Below are 14,546 nucleotides of genomic sequence, written 5' to 3'. Positions count from 1 at the left end.
GAGCGTCCTTGAGCTCCGACCAGCTTTTCTCGTCCACGTCACACCGCCACCTCCGACTTCCGCGCGGCGCTTCCCCTCAAGTCGACGACTCGGCGACCCCCTCTGTTAGCGGTCGCCACGGTGACTGTCGGATTGCAGCGGCGATGCGTTTATTCGTACACAAACATGCCGCATCGAGAGGTTTGTTTTAATGGCTGAGCAGAGAACATCGATGCATTCCAATTCGTAACCGGACTCTTTGTGCAGTCCAAAAGCATTGGCGGTGCCAGTTGTCTCATTCAAGCGTTTGTCTGAATAAAGAGGAAGAAAACAAGCGGTCCTCTCTTCACGTTAGCTGCGATGGCGGCGGCGGCTGCTCCAACATCAGCTCGCAGGTTCGTCCCAGTTCTCCCAGTTTGACTTTGGCGTACTCCGCTCTGTTGAGTGCCATCTGGCAGTCCTTCCTGGATGAGTAGGTGGACCCCTCGTGAGGTTGGCCAGTGGCAACCTGGGGGGTGTCATGATCACACACAATTCCACGGAAAGGTGGCGTGCGCGTCGTTACCTGCGTCAGGTAGCGGATTTGGCCGCTCAGCTCGCCCTCCACTCGGTTGACCGAGCTCTGGAACTGGAGCAGCTGTCTGTCCAGCAGGCTGGCGTTGTGTTTGTCTTTGGAAAGTTCCATCAGGATGTTGCCTGCGGAGCAAATGCGGACGCCGTACATTGGGATTCCTATTTTGCCTCAGCAAGTGAAAACCCGATTTGATTGAAACAATGTCATGGCAATCTGTCCAATTCGCTGCTATGACAACGCTACGCGATGTCCAGATGTCTAGTATCCAGAAAACACCCAACTGAGGGGAACCTTATTTTAAAACAATAAGAACCAACGCTAAACGCTGGAGCATGACATCGAAAGGAGTTGGTTTGTGGATGAATTGTACAAATGAACTCAAATGGTTCCGACTTGAAGGGCGATGAGAAAACCCCGAACCCAATCTCCTACGTGGATTTGTTTGACGACTTGGAACGCAACCTGCAATTCAAGAAGAGCTTTGTTTCTGAAGCATGTCCGCGAACGTGTGAGCCACTGGAGAAGTGTGACGATGACGACTTCCGATTCGTACGGAGTTTGTTTTGTTGTTCAGGACGAAATCCAATGACGCTTTGTATGTGTTGTCTCGCGTTCCTCTTTGACTCAATAATCGGCGATGTCGAAAGTTGCGGGAGCTCACCGGCACACTGCAGCACCACGGCGATCTCCTTCTCCACCTCCTCCAGAGCTCGGAGGCGCTCGTTCGCCATCAACAAACGCTTCAAAGTCGTCAAGCCCGCCCAACAAACTGCCAAGATACCGCGGGCGCTGCCGATAAGCCACTACTGTACTGCGCATGCGTACGTCGGCCGCCATCTCGAGCCTTTTCTACGGGTCGCCCTCGCAGACACAAAGCAGGCGAGCGATGCGCAATTTCCCGGTTCGTCATTTGCCTCCGGCGAAGATGGCGGAGAAGAAGTCGTCAAGCAGGGATATGGTTTTGGAATTGTTGCTTTATTTTCAAAACGGGCCTTCCCATATTGCCCATGTTGGTTTTTTTTTTGCTTTATTCGAGCATATCGCCCAGATCGCAAACCGAAACCATTTGACGATTGGGATCGTCATTATTTCCCGACATTTCAATTTGGTCGTGTGCCGTTTTGGACGTCAAATATGGGCGTCTGGCTAAATTCATAACCAAGCACAACACACACGATCATTTTGTCTCATCAAATACAACTGAGAGGTTGTCCAAAATCCTATTTGAGAATTCACAATTGAGGCACATTTTCTTCCAATCAATTTGTCCATAACGCAGTTTTGACATTTCCAATGTTATGAGGATGATGATGATGAGGATGAGGAGGATTCTATTCCTAATGACATTTAATATGATGATGGTCTTAATTGGGGAAAAAAACACAATTTACAAGGAAACAGACAGACAGTCGTCATTAATACATAAGAGAATACAAATGAGAGACAGCGAGTGGGATTTTAAATCAATAAAAACAAATGAGCTAAAACAACGTTTTTTCCTCTTTTTTGTTTTTAAGAGTTAAATATTGTACTATATTGTCTGCTTTTCATTTGATGATGAGGAGAAAGGTTGATATATTGTGTGTCCAGGAGAGCAGGTGGAAAGGCAGTCAGGCGAGAAGTTTAGGGGCGGGGTTGAAATGATTTGACCACGGTGTAGATGGGAAGAGAAAATGGAGTCGGGGTTCTTTTAATTGAAGAGTTGGCTCAGAAGGTCTTCAGATGGAGTGATGAGGCTGAAACTTGAAATTGAGGGTGTCGTGTGTAACGTGATTAGCGGCTATGCCCCACGGGTACGATGTGACCTAGAGGGGAAAGAGAAATTCTGGAAGGAGCCTGACGAAGTAGTTCTGAGCATCCCAGACAGAGAGAGAGTCGGGATTGCCGCAGATTGGAATGGACATGTTGGTGAAGGAAATAGGGGGGATGAAGAAGTGATGGGTAAGTACGGCATCCAGGAAAGGAGCTTGGAGGGACAGATGGTGGTCGACTTTGCAACAAGGATGCAAATGGCTGGAGTGAACACTTTTTTCCAGAAGAGGCACGAACATAGGGTGACCTACAAGAGCGGGGGTAGAAGCACGCAGGTGGATTACATCTTGTGCAGACGATGTCATCTGAAGGAGGTAACCCACTCTAAGGTAGTGGTAGGGGAGAGTGTGGCTAGACAGCATAGGATGCTTGTGAGCTGCAGTGGAAGCAGGGAGCAGGTGAGGAACAGTTAGAAAGATGGAGGCATGCACTGGAAAGCAGAGGAATGAAGATTAGCCGAAGTAAAACAGAATATATGTGCATGAATGAGAGGGCTGGTGGGGGGAGAGTGAGGCTACAGGGAGAAGAGATAGCAAGGGTGGAGGACTTGAAATACTTGGGGTCAACCGTCCAGAGCAATGGTGGGTGTGGTCAGGAAGTGACGAAACGGGTCCAAGCGGGTTGGAACGGGTGGAGGAAGGTGGCAGGTGTGTTATGTGACAGAAGGATGAAGGGCAAAGTTTATGAAACAGTGGTGAGGCCAGCCATGATGGACGGATTCGAGACAACAGGGAGCAGAGCTGGAGGTGGCGGAAATGAAGATGTTGAGGTTCGCTCTCAGGGTGACCGGGTGGGATCAAATGAGAAATGAGCTCATCAGCGGGACAGCCAAGGTTCGATGTTTTGGAGACAAAGTTAGAGGGAGCAGACTCGGATGGTTTGGACACGTCCGGAGGAGGGAGAGGGAGTTTATTGGTCGAAGGGTGATGAGGATGGGGCGGCCAGGCGAGAGAGCGAGAGGAAGAGCAAAGAGAAGGTTGATGGATGTCGTGAGGGAAGACAGGAGGGCGGTTGGTGGATGCAGGAGATAGGCCTTCATGGAAAAGGATGACGCGCTGTGGCGACCCCGAACGGGACAAGCCCAAAGGAAAAGAAGATTGTCTGCTTTCATTTTCCAAAATAATAAAAAGAATAACTAAATTTGGATTTGTGGATATGAAATTTCGCAGTAATTATGATTACATTTGTAAGATACACTTATCTTTTTGGAATAAACCCAACAATATACATTTTTTTCCAATGAAAAGTGAAATCAGATCAGTCTAACCGCTAAAGGAGATTCTTGACGAAATAAAGTTAAGAAACAAAAAGACATTCCTGAGATATGTAACTAACTCTAATCTATATGTCATATATAGGTGCTGATGACAACAAAAAGAACCAGAAAAAAATATACTTTATTCCTGATGACAATATATTGGCGTCCCAAAGGGTCGCGTAAATGACGTCAGCCGGCCGTCGCGCGTTGGTGACGTCACATGCCTTGGCGGCGGACGTGCAGGCGGGCAGCAAGATGTCGGCGTCGTCTTGGCTGCATGGGCCGCATACCGGCCGTTTGACTGAAGGCTTGTTGTCGGTTCTGAAGGAACAGCGTCCGGAGTATTTGCCCAGCCTGCTGGACAACTACCGAGAGCATGGCGTCCTCCGCACACAGGTAGGTCGAACCCAACCTAGCGACCGTGTGCTAGCCGCGTGCTAACCTGCTCGCTTTTGTTATTCAGGTGGCAAAAGTACTCGCATTCTGTTCCGAAGTACAATAAAAAAAAAAAAAAGGACTGATTCAAGTGAAAAGGTACAGACTGAAATGTACTCAAGTGCAAAAGTAAAAATAGAAAAATAGTCTCTGCACACCAATTGGTACCCCCCCCCCCTTTTTTTTTTTGGTGTGTAAAATTTCCAATATTCATTGATTTAATTGCGACCGGTATTATAAGACATATTTTGTAAAGACCATTCCAGTCATAAAAAAATCTATATACTGCATATATTTTCGTCTGAAAGCTACGAATCAGTAAAATTGCACCAATTTCTGGCTAACTTCTCAATCCAAAGTCTGAAGGCTCAAGATTTGGGATGTGACCATTTTCTTGTTGAATCAGAGCTTCAAACTTGCTTCATCTTTATTCTGTTTTCAAAAGGCTGGTATCATTGGAAAGCTTGCTAAACATAAACAGCATATAATAAGGATGGTTATTATTTTATTAGGCGGCACGGTGACCGACTGGTTAGAGCGTCTGCCTCACAGTTCTGAGGACCCGGGTTCAATCCCCGGCCCCGCCTGTGTGGAGTTTGCATGTTCTCCCCGTGCCTGCGTGGCTTTTCTCCGGGCGCTCCGCTTTCCTCCCACATCCCAAAAACATGCATGAATTGGAGGCTCTAAATTGCCCGTAGGTGTGAATGTGAGTGCGAATGGTTGTTTGTTTGTTTGTTTGTTTGTATGTGCCCTGCGATTGGCTGGCAACCAGTTCAGGGTGTACCCCGCCTCCTGCCCCAAGAAAGCTGGGCGACCCGCGTGAGGAGAAGCGGCTCAGAAAATGGATGGATGGATGGATGATTTTATGATTATTCATTAATTCCGAATTTTAATTTGAAAATTTTGAACTCCAACACAGAAAGAAATACACAGTCAGGAATAAATAAGAGGCTTTGAAGTTGGCATAATTCATCCAATCGGCATTAGAAATGACAGAAAACATAAGCCTTCACGGCACGTCGCGGTGACATCGCAAGCGGCCTGGCCAAAAAAAGTGTGTTCATCGATCAGTTTACATCACATTGGGCAAAAGCAAGAAAAGTAGATGATACAGATTGTTTTAGTCATTGGAAAAATGATCTTACCCAAAGGGTTTTGAGGGAGACGTTTGCAACTATAAATTGGGGAAACGTCTGAGATTTGCAACACGCTTACTCGGTTGAGAGGGAAATTTCAAAGTCGCGGATAAAACTTGTTTTGTGCTGTGGCTGAAAAATGTTCAGCGTGCGTGATCTGTAACAAAGTGGATGTTGTGACAGGGCGCCAGCGCCGTCGGCGGTCTGCTTGGTTTTAGCAATGCCAAACTGGCTTCCAGCAAAACCAAGTAAGTCTCTTCTCCAGTTGTTGTCACATCACGTCATCAGTGCTGCTTGGAGCACAAAGCCGTGTGTGCGTGCTGGCAGGTTTGAGGGGCTGTGTCTGCTGTCCGTGCTGGTCCAGGACAGTTCGTGCGAGCTGTTCCAACAGCATTGCCTCTCGTGGCTGCGCTCCCTGCAGCAAGTCATCCAGGTGAGCCGCCGCGCACGTCTGCCGCGTCTTCCGTGGGGTTTCCTCAAAAGCTCTTCTCCAGTCCCAGGCTCCCGTTCAGACCATCCGGCTGGCTGTGACTATCTTGAAAGACTTGCTGCAGTATTCGTCTCAGCTGGCCGAGCTGGCGCGGGAGGTGGGCCTCAACTGCGTCCTGGGCATCCTCACCTCGCTGCTGGGCCTTAAGACCGAGGTGAGCGAAGATGCAAGGGAAGCAAGTTCACCCCGTCGTCTCCTCTCAACAACAACAAAGTGTACACGTCCAGACCATGCTTATTATTATTTTTTTTTCATCATCTTTAATGGCCTTTCATCGGATTTCCAGGCTAATTTGGGTTGGAAATGGCCAGGATGCCCTTTTCCAGGCTATTCGAGTTGGTTTTACGCCTGGCAATTGAGACGGACAGATTTCGCAGTAATATTTGATACGTAAATAAGCTTTGCTCTGATTGTATCGCTGTTATTCTTCATTTAAATATGGAAAACAACTTTGCTCTGATTGGTCCTTGGCGATACCTCCGGCTGTTTCCGTTGGTTTCCTTCTTCCTAGTTCTTCTCCGCGCCTCGTCGACTGCCAATTACGACCTGAAAACGCAATGAGGCTTGACTTTTTGGATTTTAACAGCTGCTTTGAATTTAAGGGACTCCACTAACCTGGTGCGGAATGTCCATTCTCACCCAGAAAAGCATTCGATCTTTTCATTTCCTCAACCCCTTCCCCGATTAGCTGACTAAAGTTTCAGTCAAAACTATCCGCCATTAAGCACATACAGTCCCCTCCAAAAGTATTGGCACGGCAAGGTCAATCCCTTTGTTTTTGTTGTCTACTGAAGACATTTGGGTTTCACGTCAAAAGAAGAATACGAAACAAAAGTTCAGAATTTCGACTTTTATTTCATGGTATTTCCATCTAGATGTGTTAAACAACTCAGGACAGAGCACATTTTGTTTGAAACCACCCACTTTTCAAGTGAGCAAGAGTATTGGAGCAGACATGATTAAATGAACTTCAAGTGAATAACATTCAATATTTGGTGGCATCACCCTCACTTGCAATAACTGCAATTCAGCGAGAAATGCATCCAAACTAATCGGGAGAAGCTTCATCATGCAACAAGACAATGACCCAGAACACGCTGCCAACACAACAAAGGAATTTTCAGGGGGGGGGGAAAGTGGAAGGTCAAGTCAATCACCGGACCTTAACCCAATAGAGTATGCATTTTACCTCCTGAAGAGGAGACTGAAGGGAGAAACTCGCAGAAACAAACAAGAACTGAAAGAAGCTGCACTAAAGGCCCGGAAAAGCATTTCAAATGTAGAATGCAACATTGGTGTGAAGTCAATGGCTCGCAGGCTCGGTGCTGTTATTGCAAGTCAAGGCTATGCCACCAAATATGAAATGTTATTCACTTGAAGTTCATTTAATCATGTCTGTTCCAATACTTTTGCTCACTTGAAAAGTGGGTGGCTTCAAACAGAAAGCGCTCTGTCCTGAGTTGTTGAACACATCTCGATGGAAATACCATGAAAGGAAAGCCGGAATTCGGAACGTTGGTCTCGTGTTCATCTTTTGATCTGAAAGCCAAATGTCTTCAGTCGACAACAGAAACAAAGGGATTGCCCTTGCCGTTCCAATACTTTTGGAGGGCACTGTACGTGTTCTCTAAGCTGACCTACTCAAATGTACTGTGACATTTCTTTGGCACTGCTTGCCCTCAAAAAACAACTTAAATAGTGCAAATGTAACAAATGTGGGCAGCAGAATAGGTCTCGTGCTTTGGTCGGCAATTGTTTTTTGGTGAATGTATTTGTTATGGAGGATTTTCGAGGCGCTTGAAGTTCTTATCCCATGTTTTAGAGAATTCCCTAAAGATGGCAGCCACAAATGCACGGAATCTGCAGCGGTCATCAATCTGCAGCAAACCTTCTGCCGATTTTTACTCTTTTGCGTTCAATCAACAAAGCGCACAGATGTCACACTCCCACTTGGACCTATGTTAAACATAAATCAGTCGAAAAATTGGATTTTGATGGACGGGGGACATATTTTGCTCAAGCGACTTTCTGTAGTATTTGGGATGTAATCTTGTCTGTATCGTGCCTCAGTAAACATTTGCAATATGGATTCGAATGGCCCACGCATTCCTGAGTTCCAGGCGTTTTTCTGCCAAGGCCTCAAAGCAGCTCACTGGAATTTCCCAAGTTCGTGTCGGAGGTCGAAATAGCCAAAATGTGGGACCTTTGAAAGAGCGTCAGCCTTATTTTGTGGGGGGGAAGACTCCTTCCTGATTGTGGTCCTCTTGTGATGTCAGTGCGAGCTGGCGGCCATGGAGGGCATGACGGCGTGTATGACCTACTACCCCCGAGCGTGCGGATCCCTGCGGGTAACGCGCACGTCACCTTTCTGTTGCCTTTTCGTCATCGTCCGATGCCCACGTTTCTGAAATATAAGTTATGATTGTTTCAGGACAAGCTGGGAGCCTACTTCCTCTCCAAAATGGAGAGCTCCAACAAGAAGAGCCAAGAGGTTTGTCGTGCTTGCGTCAGGCCGTCGCGCCAGGCGACGACGCGCGTCACGTTGTGTATTTGTTGCGCTCCCGTCAGATGGCTTGTCAGTGCTACGGTCGCCTCCCCTGCCTGGGCGGCCTCACCGACCGAGCGTCGGGCGCCGGCCGAGCCGACCGCTGGACCGATCAGGTTCACTGCCTGCTGGCGTCGGCCAATAGCGCGCTAGCTCACCTCTACCGGGGCTCGGAATCGGGTACGCGCCCGCCGCGTCTCGTGCCCGTCGCGCATTCGCAGGCGTTGAAATGTTTTCGCCGTGTGCCGCCGCAGACAGAACGGCGCAATACGAAGGTCCCGGGGCGGAGTTGGGCTTTCCTCATCTGGACCAATCCGATGCCCTGCTCCCGCTGCAGCTCCAGCACAGATACGTGGCGGTGTGCCTCGCGCTGAAGCACACCCTCAGGTACACACAGGCACACCTATGAACGCATCTGTTTTCATATGGAGTTCAGCGAACCCCGTCTCTCGCGGCGGATAGGTCCCAGACGCACTAGTGACGTGTAGGCGAAAATCCCAGAGAAAGAACAACAGATTTGATGGCAGGGGACTTTGAAACGTATTCAGACACTTTTGAAGGTATTCCGTCACACCTGTTCTCACGCTTTCACTCTCAAGAAATGGGATTATTTCGAGGAACCGAAAAGGTTCTCGCTCGCACGCGTCTCCAAAAAAGAGGCGTTTCCAGCTGACGCATAAGGAAATAATTAAATATTGTACATTTAAACGCAGATGTTCAACCAAAGCATATCATTTTGGCCACGGCAAATTTGCCAGCTTAATGCTAACAGTGTGAGGCACCATAGATGGGCAAACGGCAATTCGCATCGATGTTGCGGTCATTCTAAACTTTGCAACGACTACAATACCCACAGGTATAGAGTCTCTTTGCGAAGTGAGAACAACCACTGTTACTACAGATACATTTGGAAAACCTCGAAATGACGTCAACTGTTGGGCGGTAATAAAGCGGGCGTGCGGTATTTTTGCCAACGGTGTGAACTGCTGTGCCTCCAGGGTGGACCCGGGATCGGCCGTGCGTCTGCCCGTCAGGCCCGTTCTCAACCTGGTGTGTCGAGCTCTCGCCGTCGGCCCCAAGAGCATCGTGAGCATCCGCGCGCTCCGCACCCGCGCTTCCGTTAAGTCGCGAGTCACCCGCACGTGTTTTGCTTCTCCTATCAGAATTTAACGGGCGACGGCAGCGTGAGGCTGCTGCTCCTGCCTGCCGTTCACACCGGCGCACTGGAGGTCTTGTCTGCGCTCTTCACAGTGTAAGTTGAAGGCGGTGCGCACGCAGCCCGAGAAAAGCGCTGAGACCTTGACCTGTGACCCCGTCCTCTCGACTGCAGCGTGCGGAGCGGCATGGCGCAGTACGCCGCTGTGCTGCAGAGGCTCTTTGCCCAAACCCTCAGCGCCTGGACGCCTCCGCCTGAAGCCGACCCCGGGCAGCAGAGAGCCTACAGGTACGTGACGCCTCAAACGTGACATGAGAACCACCATTTTTTTTGGGGGGGGGGGGAATAACGTGTGCACAAAATGCTCATTTATGGCAAGGAATTAGGGAGGAGCCGAATTTGTGGGTTTGATATCGTTACCATTTGCTTACCTTGACTGGAAATAGCAATACGTGATGGCCATCTACCCGAGTGTTTCAAAAAGGGTTTTTGAAGATGAGAAAAATCTCACAAAAAGTATGTATACTGAGAGAATGAGGAGCTCGCCTCCGTTTACTCCCGACTTCAAGCAGTCGGTGGAAAACTTGTGTTCGTTCGACTTCGGCCCATTCTAAAAATGGTTCATCGGTGACGGGACGACGTGATCGCCGAGGAATGTTGGACAGGTGATGACTTGCAAAGACTGACGGCAATAAAGTGTATCACATTTCATTGTTGATCATTTTTGTGAGAAATCATGAATGTGATCAATGTGATTGAGCAAATGTGTGGTTTCAACGTGAGTGTGTGTGTGTGTGTGAGAGAGAGAGAAACTGGTAGCTCGAAAAGGAGTTCTCACTTTCCAAAGATGTTGCTAACTTCAGCTTCTTTGGGCCTTCTGCCGTCTAGTGGAAAAGCCTTTTAATTGTTCTGCCTGTCACGATTTGTCACCGGCATAGATGGATGACGAAAGTGAGACGATTTGCAGTAAATAATCCTTTTTCGTCACTGCTTAGCATTTGTAGAGAATGTGTCCTCCATTTGCTTACCCGACTGCCTGGGAATTATGTTGCCAATAGTTTGCGCGCACGTTCTCCGTAGGTGGCGGCCCCATATGAGCATTTTGTGTGCCCTGGCCACGATTAAATGTCATGTCTGGGGCATTTCCCTTTCTTCCGGCAGCTGGGTGCGCGTGTCTGTGTACAGAAGCCTGGAAGCGTGGGCGCAGGTGGCCGGCGCGTCCGCTGGCATCCTCCAGGGGAGCTCCGGCCACACCGAGCTCCTTTTCGCCCACCTCCTCGGGGATATTACGCCCGGGGCCGAGTCCGTCAAGGTGTTGTGCACGCTTTATACACGTCGCTCGAGGCGAGCGCACAGAATGACTAAAGCCGGCCGACGTCCTCTTACTTACCCGCTCCCGTAGTTGCGCGCGGGCTTGTCGGCCGACGTGGTTCCCGGAGGCAAACCGGGCCCTCGCAGGACCAAACCGTTGGTCATGGCGGATGCGGTCGGGCCGTCCCTCCAGAGGAAAGGCGACCCTCTGGCCAACCAGGATACGTGCCTTTCAGCTCTGAGGGGTGAGTCGATCGGACGTTCTCCGACTTTATTCGCAGATGATGAACCCGTTTCAATCATTTTCCATCATTTTCCACTAAGCACTAAGACAAATCATACTGACCAGCGGAACCCTCCTCAAGGATGATCTGCACAAGGTAAAGACCTCACGTTGAGCGAAAGCTATAGCATTGACGATTAAAAACGACGGCGCAGTCGTCTCTCTGCATCGGTTGGTGTTTTGACAGCGAGATGGGTGGCTTGCGGCTTGTGATATTTGCTGGCGTGTATTTTGTGCCTTAGCGTCTCCATGAAGTTCTGCTGCCGCTGTGCGTGCGCTTGCAGCAGCAGCAGTCCAGCTGCAATGCCGCCTCCGAGTCCGCAGGGGGTGTCAGCGGGCAGTATGGCGGCGCCCTCACACGGCGGGAGCTCTACAGGTACCCTTTGGATTGTATCGTTGACTTGGCTTGTACGCGTCTATCTACCGTCACGCGTTTTTGACTCTCAGGTTGTTGCTGGCTCTGGTCCTGGTCCCGTCCCCCTCGTGGCCCCCGCCTCTCACCTGCGCCGTGTCCATCCTCAGCAAAGGACGCACGGACCGCAACCTCAAGGTGGATGTCCGCGTTGACGTCGTCGTGACGAAAACGTGACTCAGTGGAGCCGTCTTCCCTTTCAGGTGTCTTCATTCTGTACCGAGGCGCTGACCGTCTGCAACTCCCTGGTCCACCCGCGCGCTCCCTCTGTCGCCATCCCCTTACCGCCCCTCACCCTGAAAGCCACACCCTCCGCTTCGGTCCTGCCGTCCTCCCAGGGTCCGACCCCGGGCCTCCCGTTGCCCACCCTCCTCGGAGGCCCCGCCTCTTCGGGCTCCTTCGCCGCCCGCCGCTCGCTCGGTCTGCTGGGCTCCCTGGAGAACCACCCGTCTTTGGTTCCGGGCCTGGCCTCGGGCGACACGATCCTGTCCCCGCATGCGCACCGGCAGCCGGAGCCGGCCGGCCTGGGCCTCCCGGAGGGGCAGAGACCCGTCTTTGTGCGCTACGACAAAGAGGAAGCTGAGGACGTGGAGATCTCGCTGGCCAGCGACTCCGACGACAGCGTGGTCATCGTTCCTCCGGGGATGCTCGTCGCGGAGGTACGCGAGCCCGTCGAGTCTTCTGCGGTGCCCCCTCTGAACCCGGCCGCCGTGGGCGCCGCCGCCGAGCCCGTCGCTTTGCCCCCCGCCGCGACGGATGGGGTCTCCCTCCCCGGTGACCCGGCCAACTCGTCCTCTTCCCCTCTGCCCACCGCCCCCGTCGATTCCTTCGCTCCTCCCGCCTCTGCGGCGGTCTCGCTCGTCCCGCCGGCCGGCGCGGAGGAGACACCGGCCGTCAGACCTCAGCTCCAGCAGATGCTGATGCAGCCCTCGGCCCCCGGAGCCCTGGGGCCGCCCCTCCAGATGCACCAGCTGCAGAACCAGCTGGGTCCCCCGCAGGGAAGGCTTCCCGCCGCCAACAGCAACAACGAAGACTCGGCCGTCATCAACATCAACAGCACGGACGAGGAGGAGGAATACGAAGAAATGGAGGACGACGAAGAGCTGGACGAGGAGGACGAGGAGGACGAGGAGGAAGTCAGCGATTTTCCCGAGGGAGAGTTTTACGAAGGCGAGGACTTTGATGACTTTGATGAAGAAGGGGAGGATCTGGAGGAGGAGGATGTCGAGGAGGAGGAGGAGGAAGAGGAGGATGAGGAAGAAGAGGGGGATGAAGATGGGCCAATGCCTCCGTTGGAGGGAGCAGAGGACAAGGCGAATGTCGCCGGCAGCGAGGAAGAGAAGGCGCTCCGAGCGGAAGGAGCGCCCGCCGGCCGCGGTGTGGCGGGAGAAGCCGCGGGGGGCGTCCAGGAGGTCCGGCTCGGCAGGGCCGACGTCGCGGGCGAGCGCGCCAAGGTGCGCGAGGTGGAGAGCATCGGCGTCCTGGAGGGTGCCGGAGAGGAGGACGAGGAGGACAGCGAGAAGATGGACGACCCCACCATGCCTCAGATCCTGTGTGTGACCGGCGGAGCGCCGGAGGAGAGGGAGGAGCCGGAGGAGGCGACCGAAGCGGCCGCCTTTCAGCACGAGCCGCCGGATGCCGAGCTTCGACCCGAACAGCGGGTACGCGCAAACAACGCAGCGTTCGGGAATGATAGATTGTTTGTGACTGCAGTGCGGGGACCGAGCCTTGCCTGCCGTTAGGTGTATACCGGTTAATGACGGGAATAGTTTCAACTGTAAAGATACCACAAACGCAACTTACATTACCCTTCAAACAAATGGCTTAGAGTATTTCAATTAGAAAAATTTGCTTGAAAATGCGCATTTCCACTAACGGCCCAGGCTAAACATACAGGGCTTGTCTCTCAGTCCCCGACACCAATTGCTGGACCACATATTTGGCGGCATCTCAATGAGCGCGTGTCTGCCAATAGCTGGGAATCGGTTTAACAGACAAAACGTGAAGAGCGAACTGCGAAAATGCCGTCATTTTTGTACTGCGTCATTCAAGACTTTTGAACCCAAGTAACTGATTTGTCAGCAAGCTCAAGTAAAAATATTCACCGCACGATAATGCACAAGAAATGTGCGCGTGTGTCTCGATGCACTCGAGTCTATGATTGGACTCTCCTCCTCGCCGGCAGGTAGCGGCAGCGGCCTCCGCACAGGAAGTGGACACGGGCGACGACCAGCCACCCGTCCTTCAGAGCGAATTCCTGGCGGACCCTCCCGACGGCGGCGACTCGCCGCCCGCAGATCCCGCCGCCTCGTCGGGCCCCGAAGAGCACCCCCGGGAGGAAGAAAAAGACAAAGGCGCGCAGCACGCGGGGACGGACGGAGGAGGCACGGAAGAGAGCGAAGGAGACAAGGGGAAAGGAGTCAAGCGCAAGAGAGACGACACGCACGAGGACCCAGAGGCGGGACCAACCACTGACGGGAAAAAGGTCAACGTTGTACTCTTTCCATTTGATTATGATGATGATGATTATTATTTTACTTGAATCGGGAACAAGAACAAGCGAAATATCGAGAGGGGGGGGGGGGGGGGGAATGACCATTTATACTTTTGAATCACCTTATTTAGTACATCTTCCATAAGGGTTGAAACAAGCTATTTAGATGGATCCGATTGAACGTTGGCCGCATTTTGTCTCCCCCAGGCGCACGACGACGCCATCGCCTCCATGTTGGCCGATTTTGTCGCCTGCCCCCCCGACGACGACGAGGTCACGACCTCGGGGTCGAACCCCTGACAAACGAGATGCAGGCTCGCCTATCCGTTCAGTTTCTCATCATGCTACGTTGATATGGGACGCTTTGGAAAAGGAAAGCGAGACTTTTATTTGACTGCGTCAGTGTCTAATCCAACGGCAGAGTTGTAAGACTCGTATTTGCCTCATTGTTACACTTCTCTTTGTATATTGTTCTACAGTTAGTGACTTCCTTGAATTGAGGCCACTTTTCTGTTCCTTGTGTTCGGTCTTCACTTGTCATGCGCTTCGATATAAAAAGAGTAAAAGCATTGACAAGATGGCTCTGTCGACATATTTGTCCATATTTCCATGTAGCAACACGAGGAAGTACATAAATGAAGACGCAGTCATATGTAGTTCG

General features: G+C 51.4%; 2 protein-coding genes across 3 annotated transcripts; one reads left to right on the top strand and one right to left on the bottom strand.

The window, feature by feature from the left end:
* Positions 1–166: 166 nt before the first annotated feature.
* On the bottom strand, positions 167–1,382 carry med11 (mediator complex subunit 11). Of its 2 annotated transcripts, XM_061764655.1 has the most exons (4): positions 1,215–1,382; positions 545–675; positions 370–487; positions 167–292 (listed from the first exon to the last, which is right to left on the bottom strand). In XM_061764655.1, the coding sequence occupies exons 1-4, from the start codon at positions 1,282–1,284 to the stop codon at positions 279–281; spliced, it is 333 nt and encodes a 110-aa protein (XP_061620639.1). In that variant the 5' UTR covers positions 1,285–1,382; the 3' UTR covers positions 167–278. The 2 variants fall into 2 exon arrangements, with proteins under 2 accessions (XP_061620639.1, XP_061620638.1); XM_061764654.1 differs by having other exon boundaries at positions 167–487; positions 1,215–1,380.
* A 2,409-nt stretch (positions 1,383–3,791) lies between these two features.
* pelp1 (proline, glutamate and leucine rich protein 1) lies at positions 3,792–14,463 on the top strand. The gene is made up of 19 exons (XM_061764619.1): positions 3,792–4,019; positions 5,378–5,442; positions 5,522–5,627; positions 5,689–5,838; positions 7,961–8,032; positions 8,116–8,175; positions 8,253–8,409; positions 8,484–8,616; positions 9,228–9,315; positions 9,393–9,481; positions 9,560–9,673; positions 10,547–10,697; positions 10,788–10,941; positions 11,021–11,076; positions 11,222–11,355; positions 11,427–11,529; positions 11,595–13,052; positions 13,577–13,876; positions 14,093–14,463. The coding sequence occupies exons 1-19, from the start codon at positions 3,807–3,809 to the stop codon at positions 14,183–14,185; spliced, it is 3,696 nt and encodes a 1,231-aa protein (XP_061620603.1). The 5' UTR covers positions 3,792–3,806; the 3' UTR covers positions 14,186–14,463.
* Positions 14,464–14,546: the final 83 nt, after the last annotated feature.

The sequence above is a fragment of the Phyllopteryx taeniolatus genome, chromosome 23 (assembly GCF_024500385.1).
Source record: "Phyllopteryx taeniolatus isolate TA_2022b chromosome 23, UOR_Ptae_1.2, whole genome shotgun sequence".
NCBI lineage: Eukaryota > Metazoa > Chordata > Actinopteri > Syngnathiformes > Syngnathidae > Phyllopteryx > Phyllopteryx taeniolatus.
This window is presented reverse-complemented; position numbering and strand designations above follow the sequence as displayed.

What these genes read in the sequence shown, in the direction of transcription:
- pelp1 (XM_061764619.1), top strand. Translation starts at nt 3,807, where the DNA reads ATGACGTCAGCCGGCCGTCGCGCGTTGGTGACGTCACATGCCTTGGCG. An exon ending in GCGCTGAAGCACACCCTCAG is followed by an intron (nt 8,617 to 9,227) that starts GTACACACAGGC and finishes CTGTGCCTCCAG; the next exon opens with GGTGGACCCGGGATCGGCCG. An exon ending in ACACGGCGGGAGCTCTACAG is followed by an intron (nt 11,356 to 11,426) that starts GTACCCTTTGGA and finishes TTTGACTCTCAG; the next exon opens with GTTGTTGCTGGCTCTGGTCC.
- med11 (XM_061764654.1), bottom strand. Translation starts at nt 1,284, where the DNA reads ATGGCGAACGAGCGCCTCCGAGCTCTGGAGGAGGTGGAGAAGGAGATC. An exon ending in CGTGGTGCTGCAGTGTGCCG is followed by an intron (nt 676 to 1,214) that starts GTGAGCTCCCGC and finishes TTTGCTCCGCAG; the next exon opens with GCAACATCCTGATGGAACTT. An exon ending in AAATCCGCTACCTGACGCAG is followed by an intron (nt 488 to 544) that starts GTAACGACGCGC and finishes GACACCCCCCAG; the next exon opens with GTTGCCACTGGCCAACCTCA.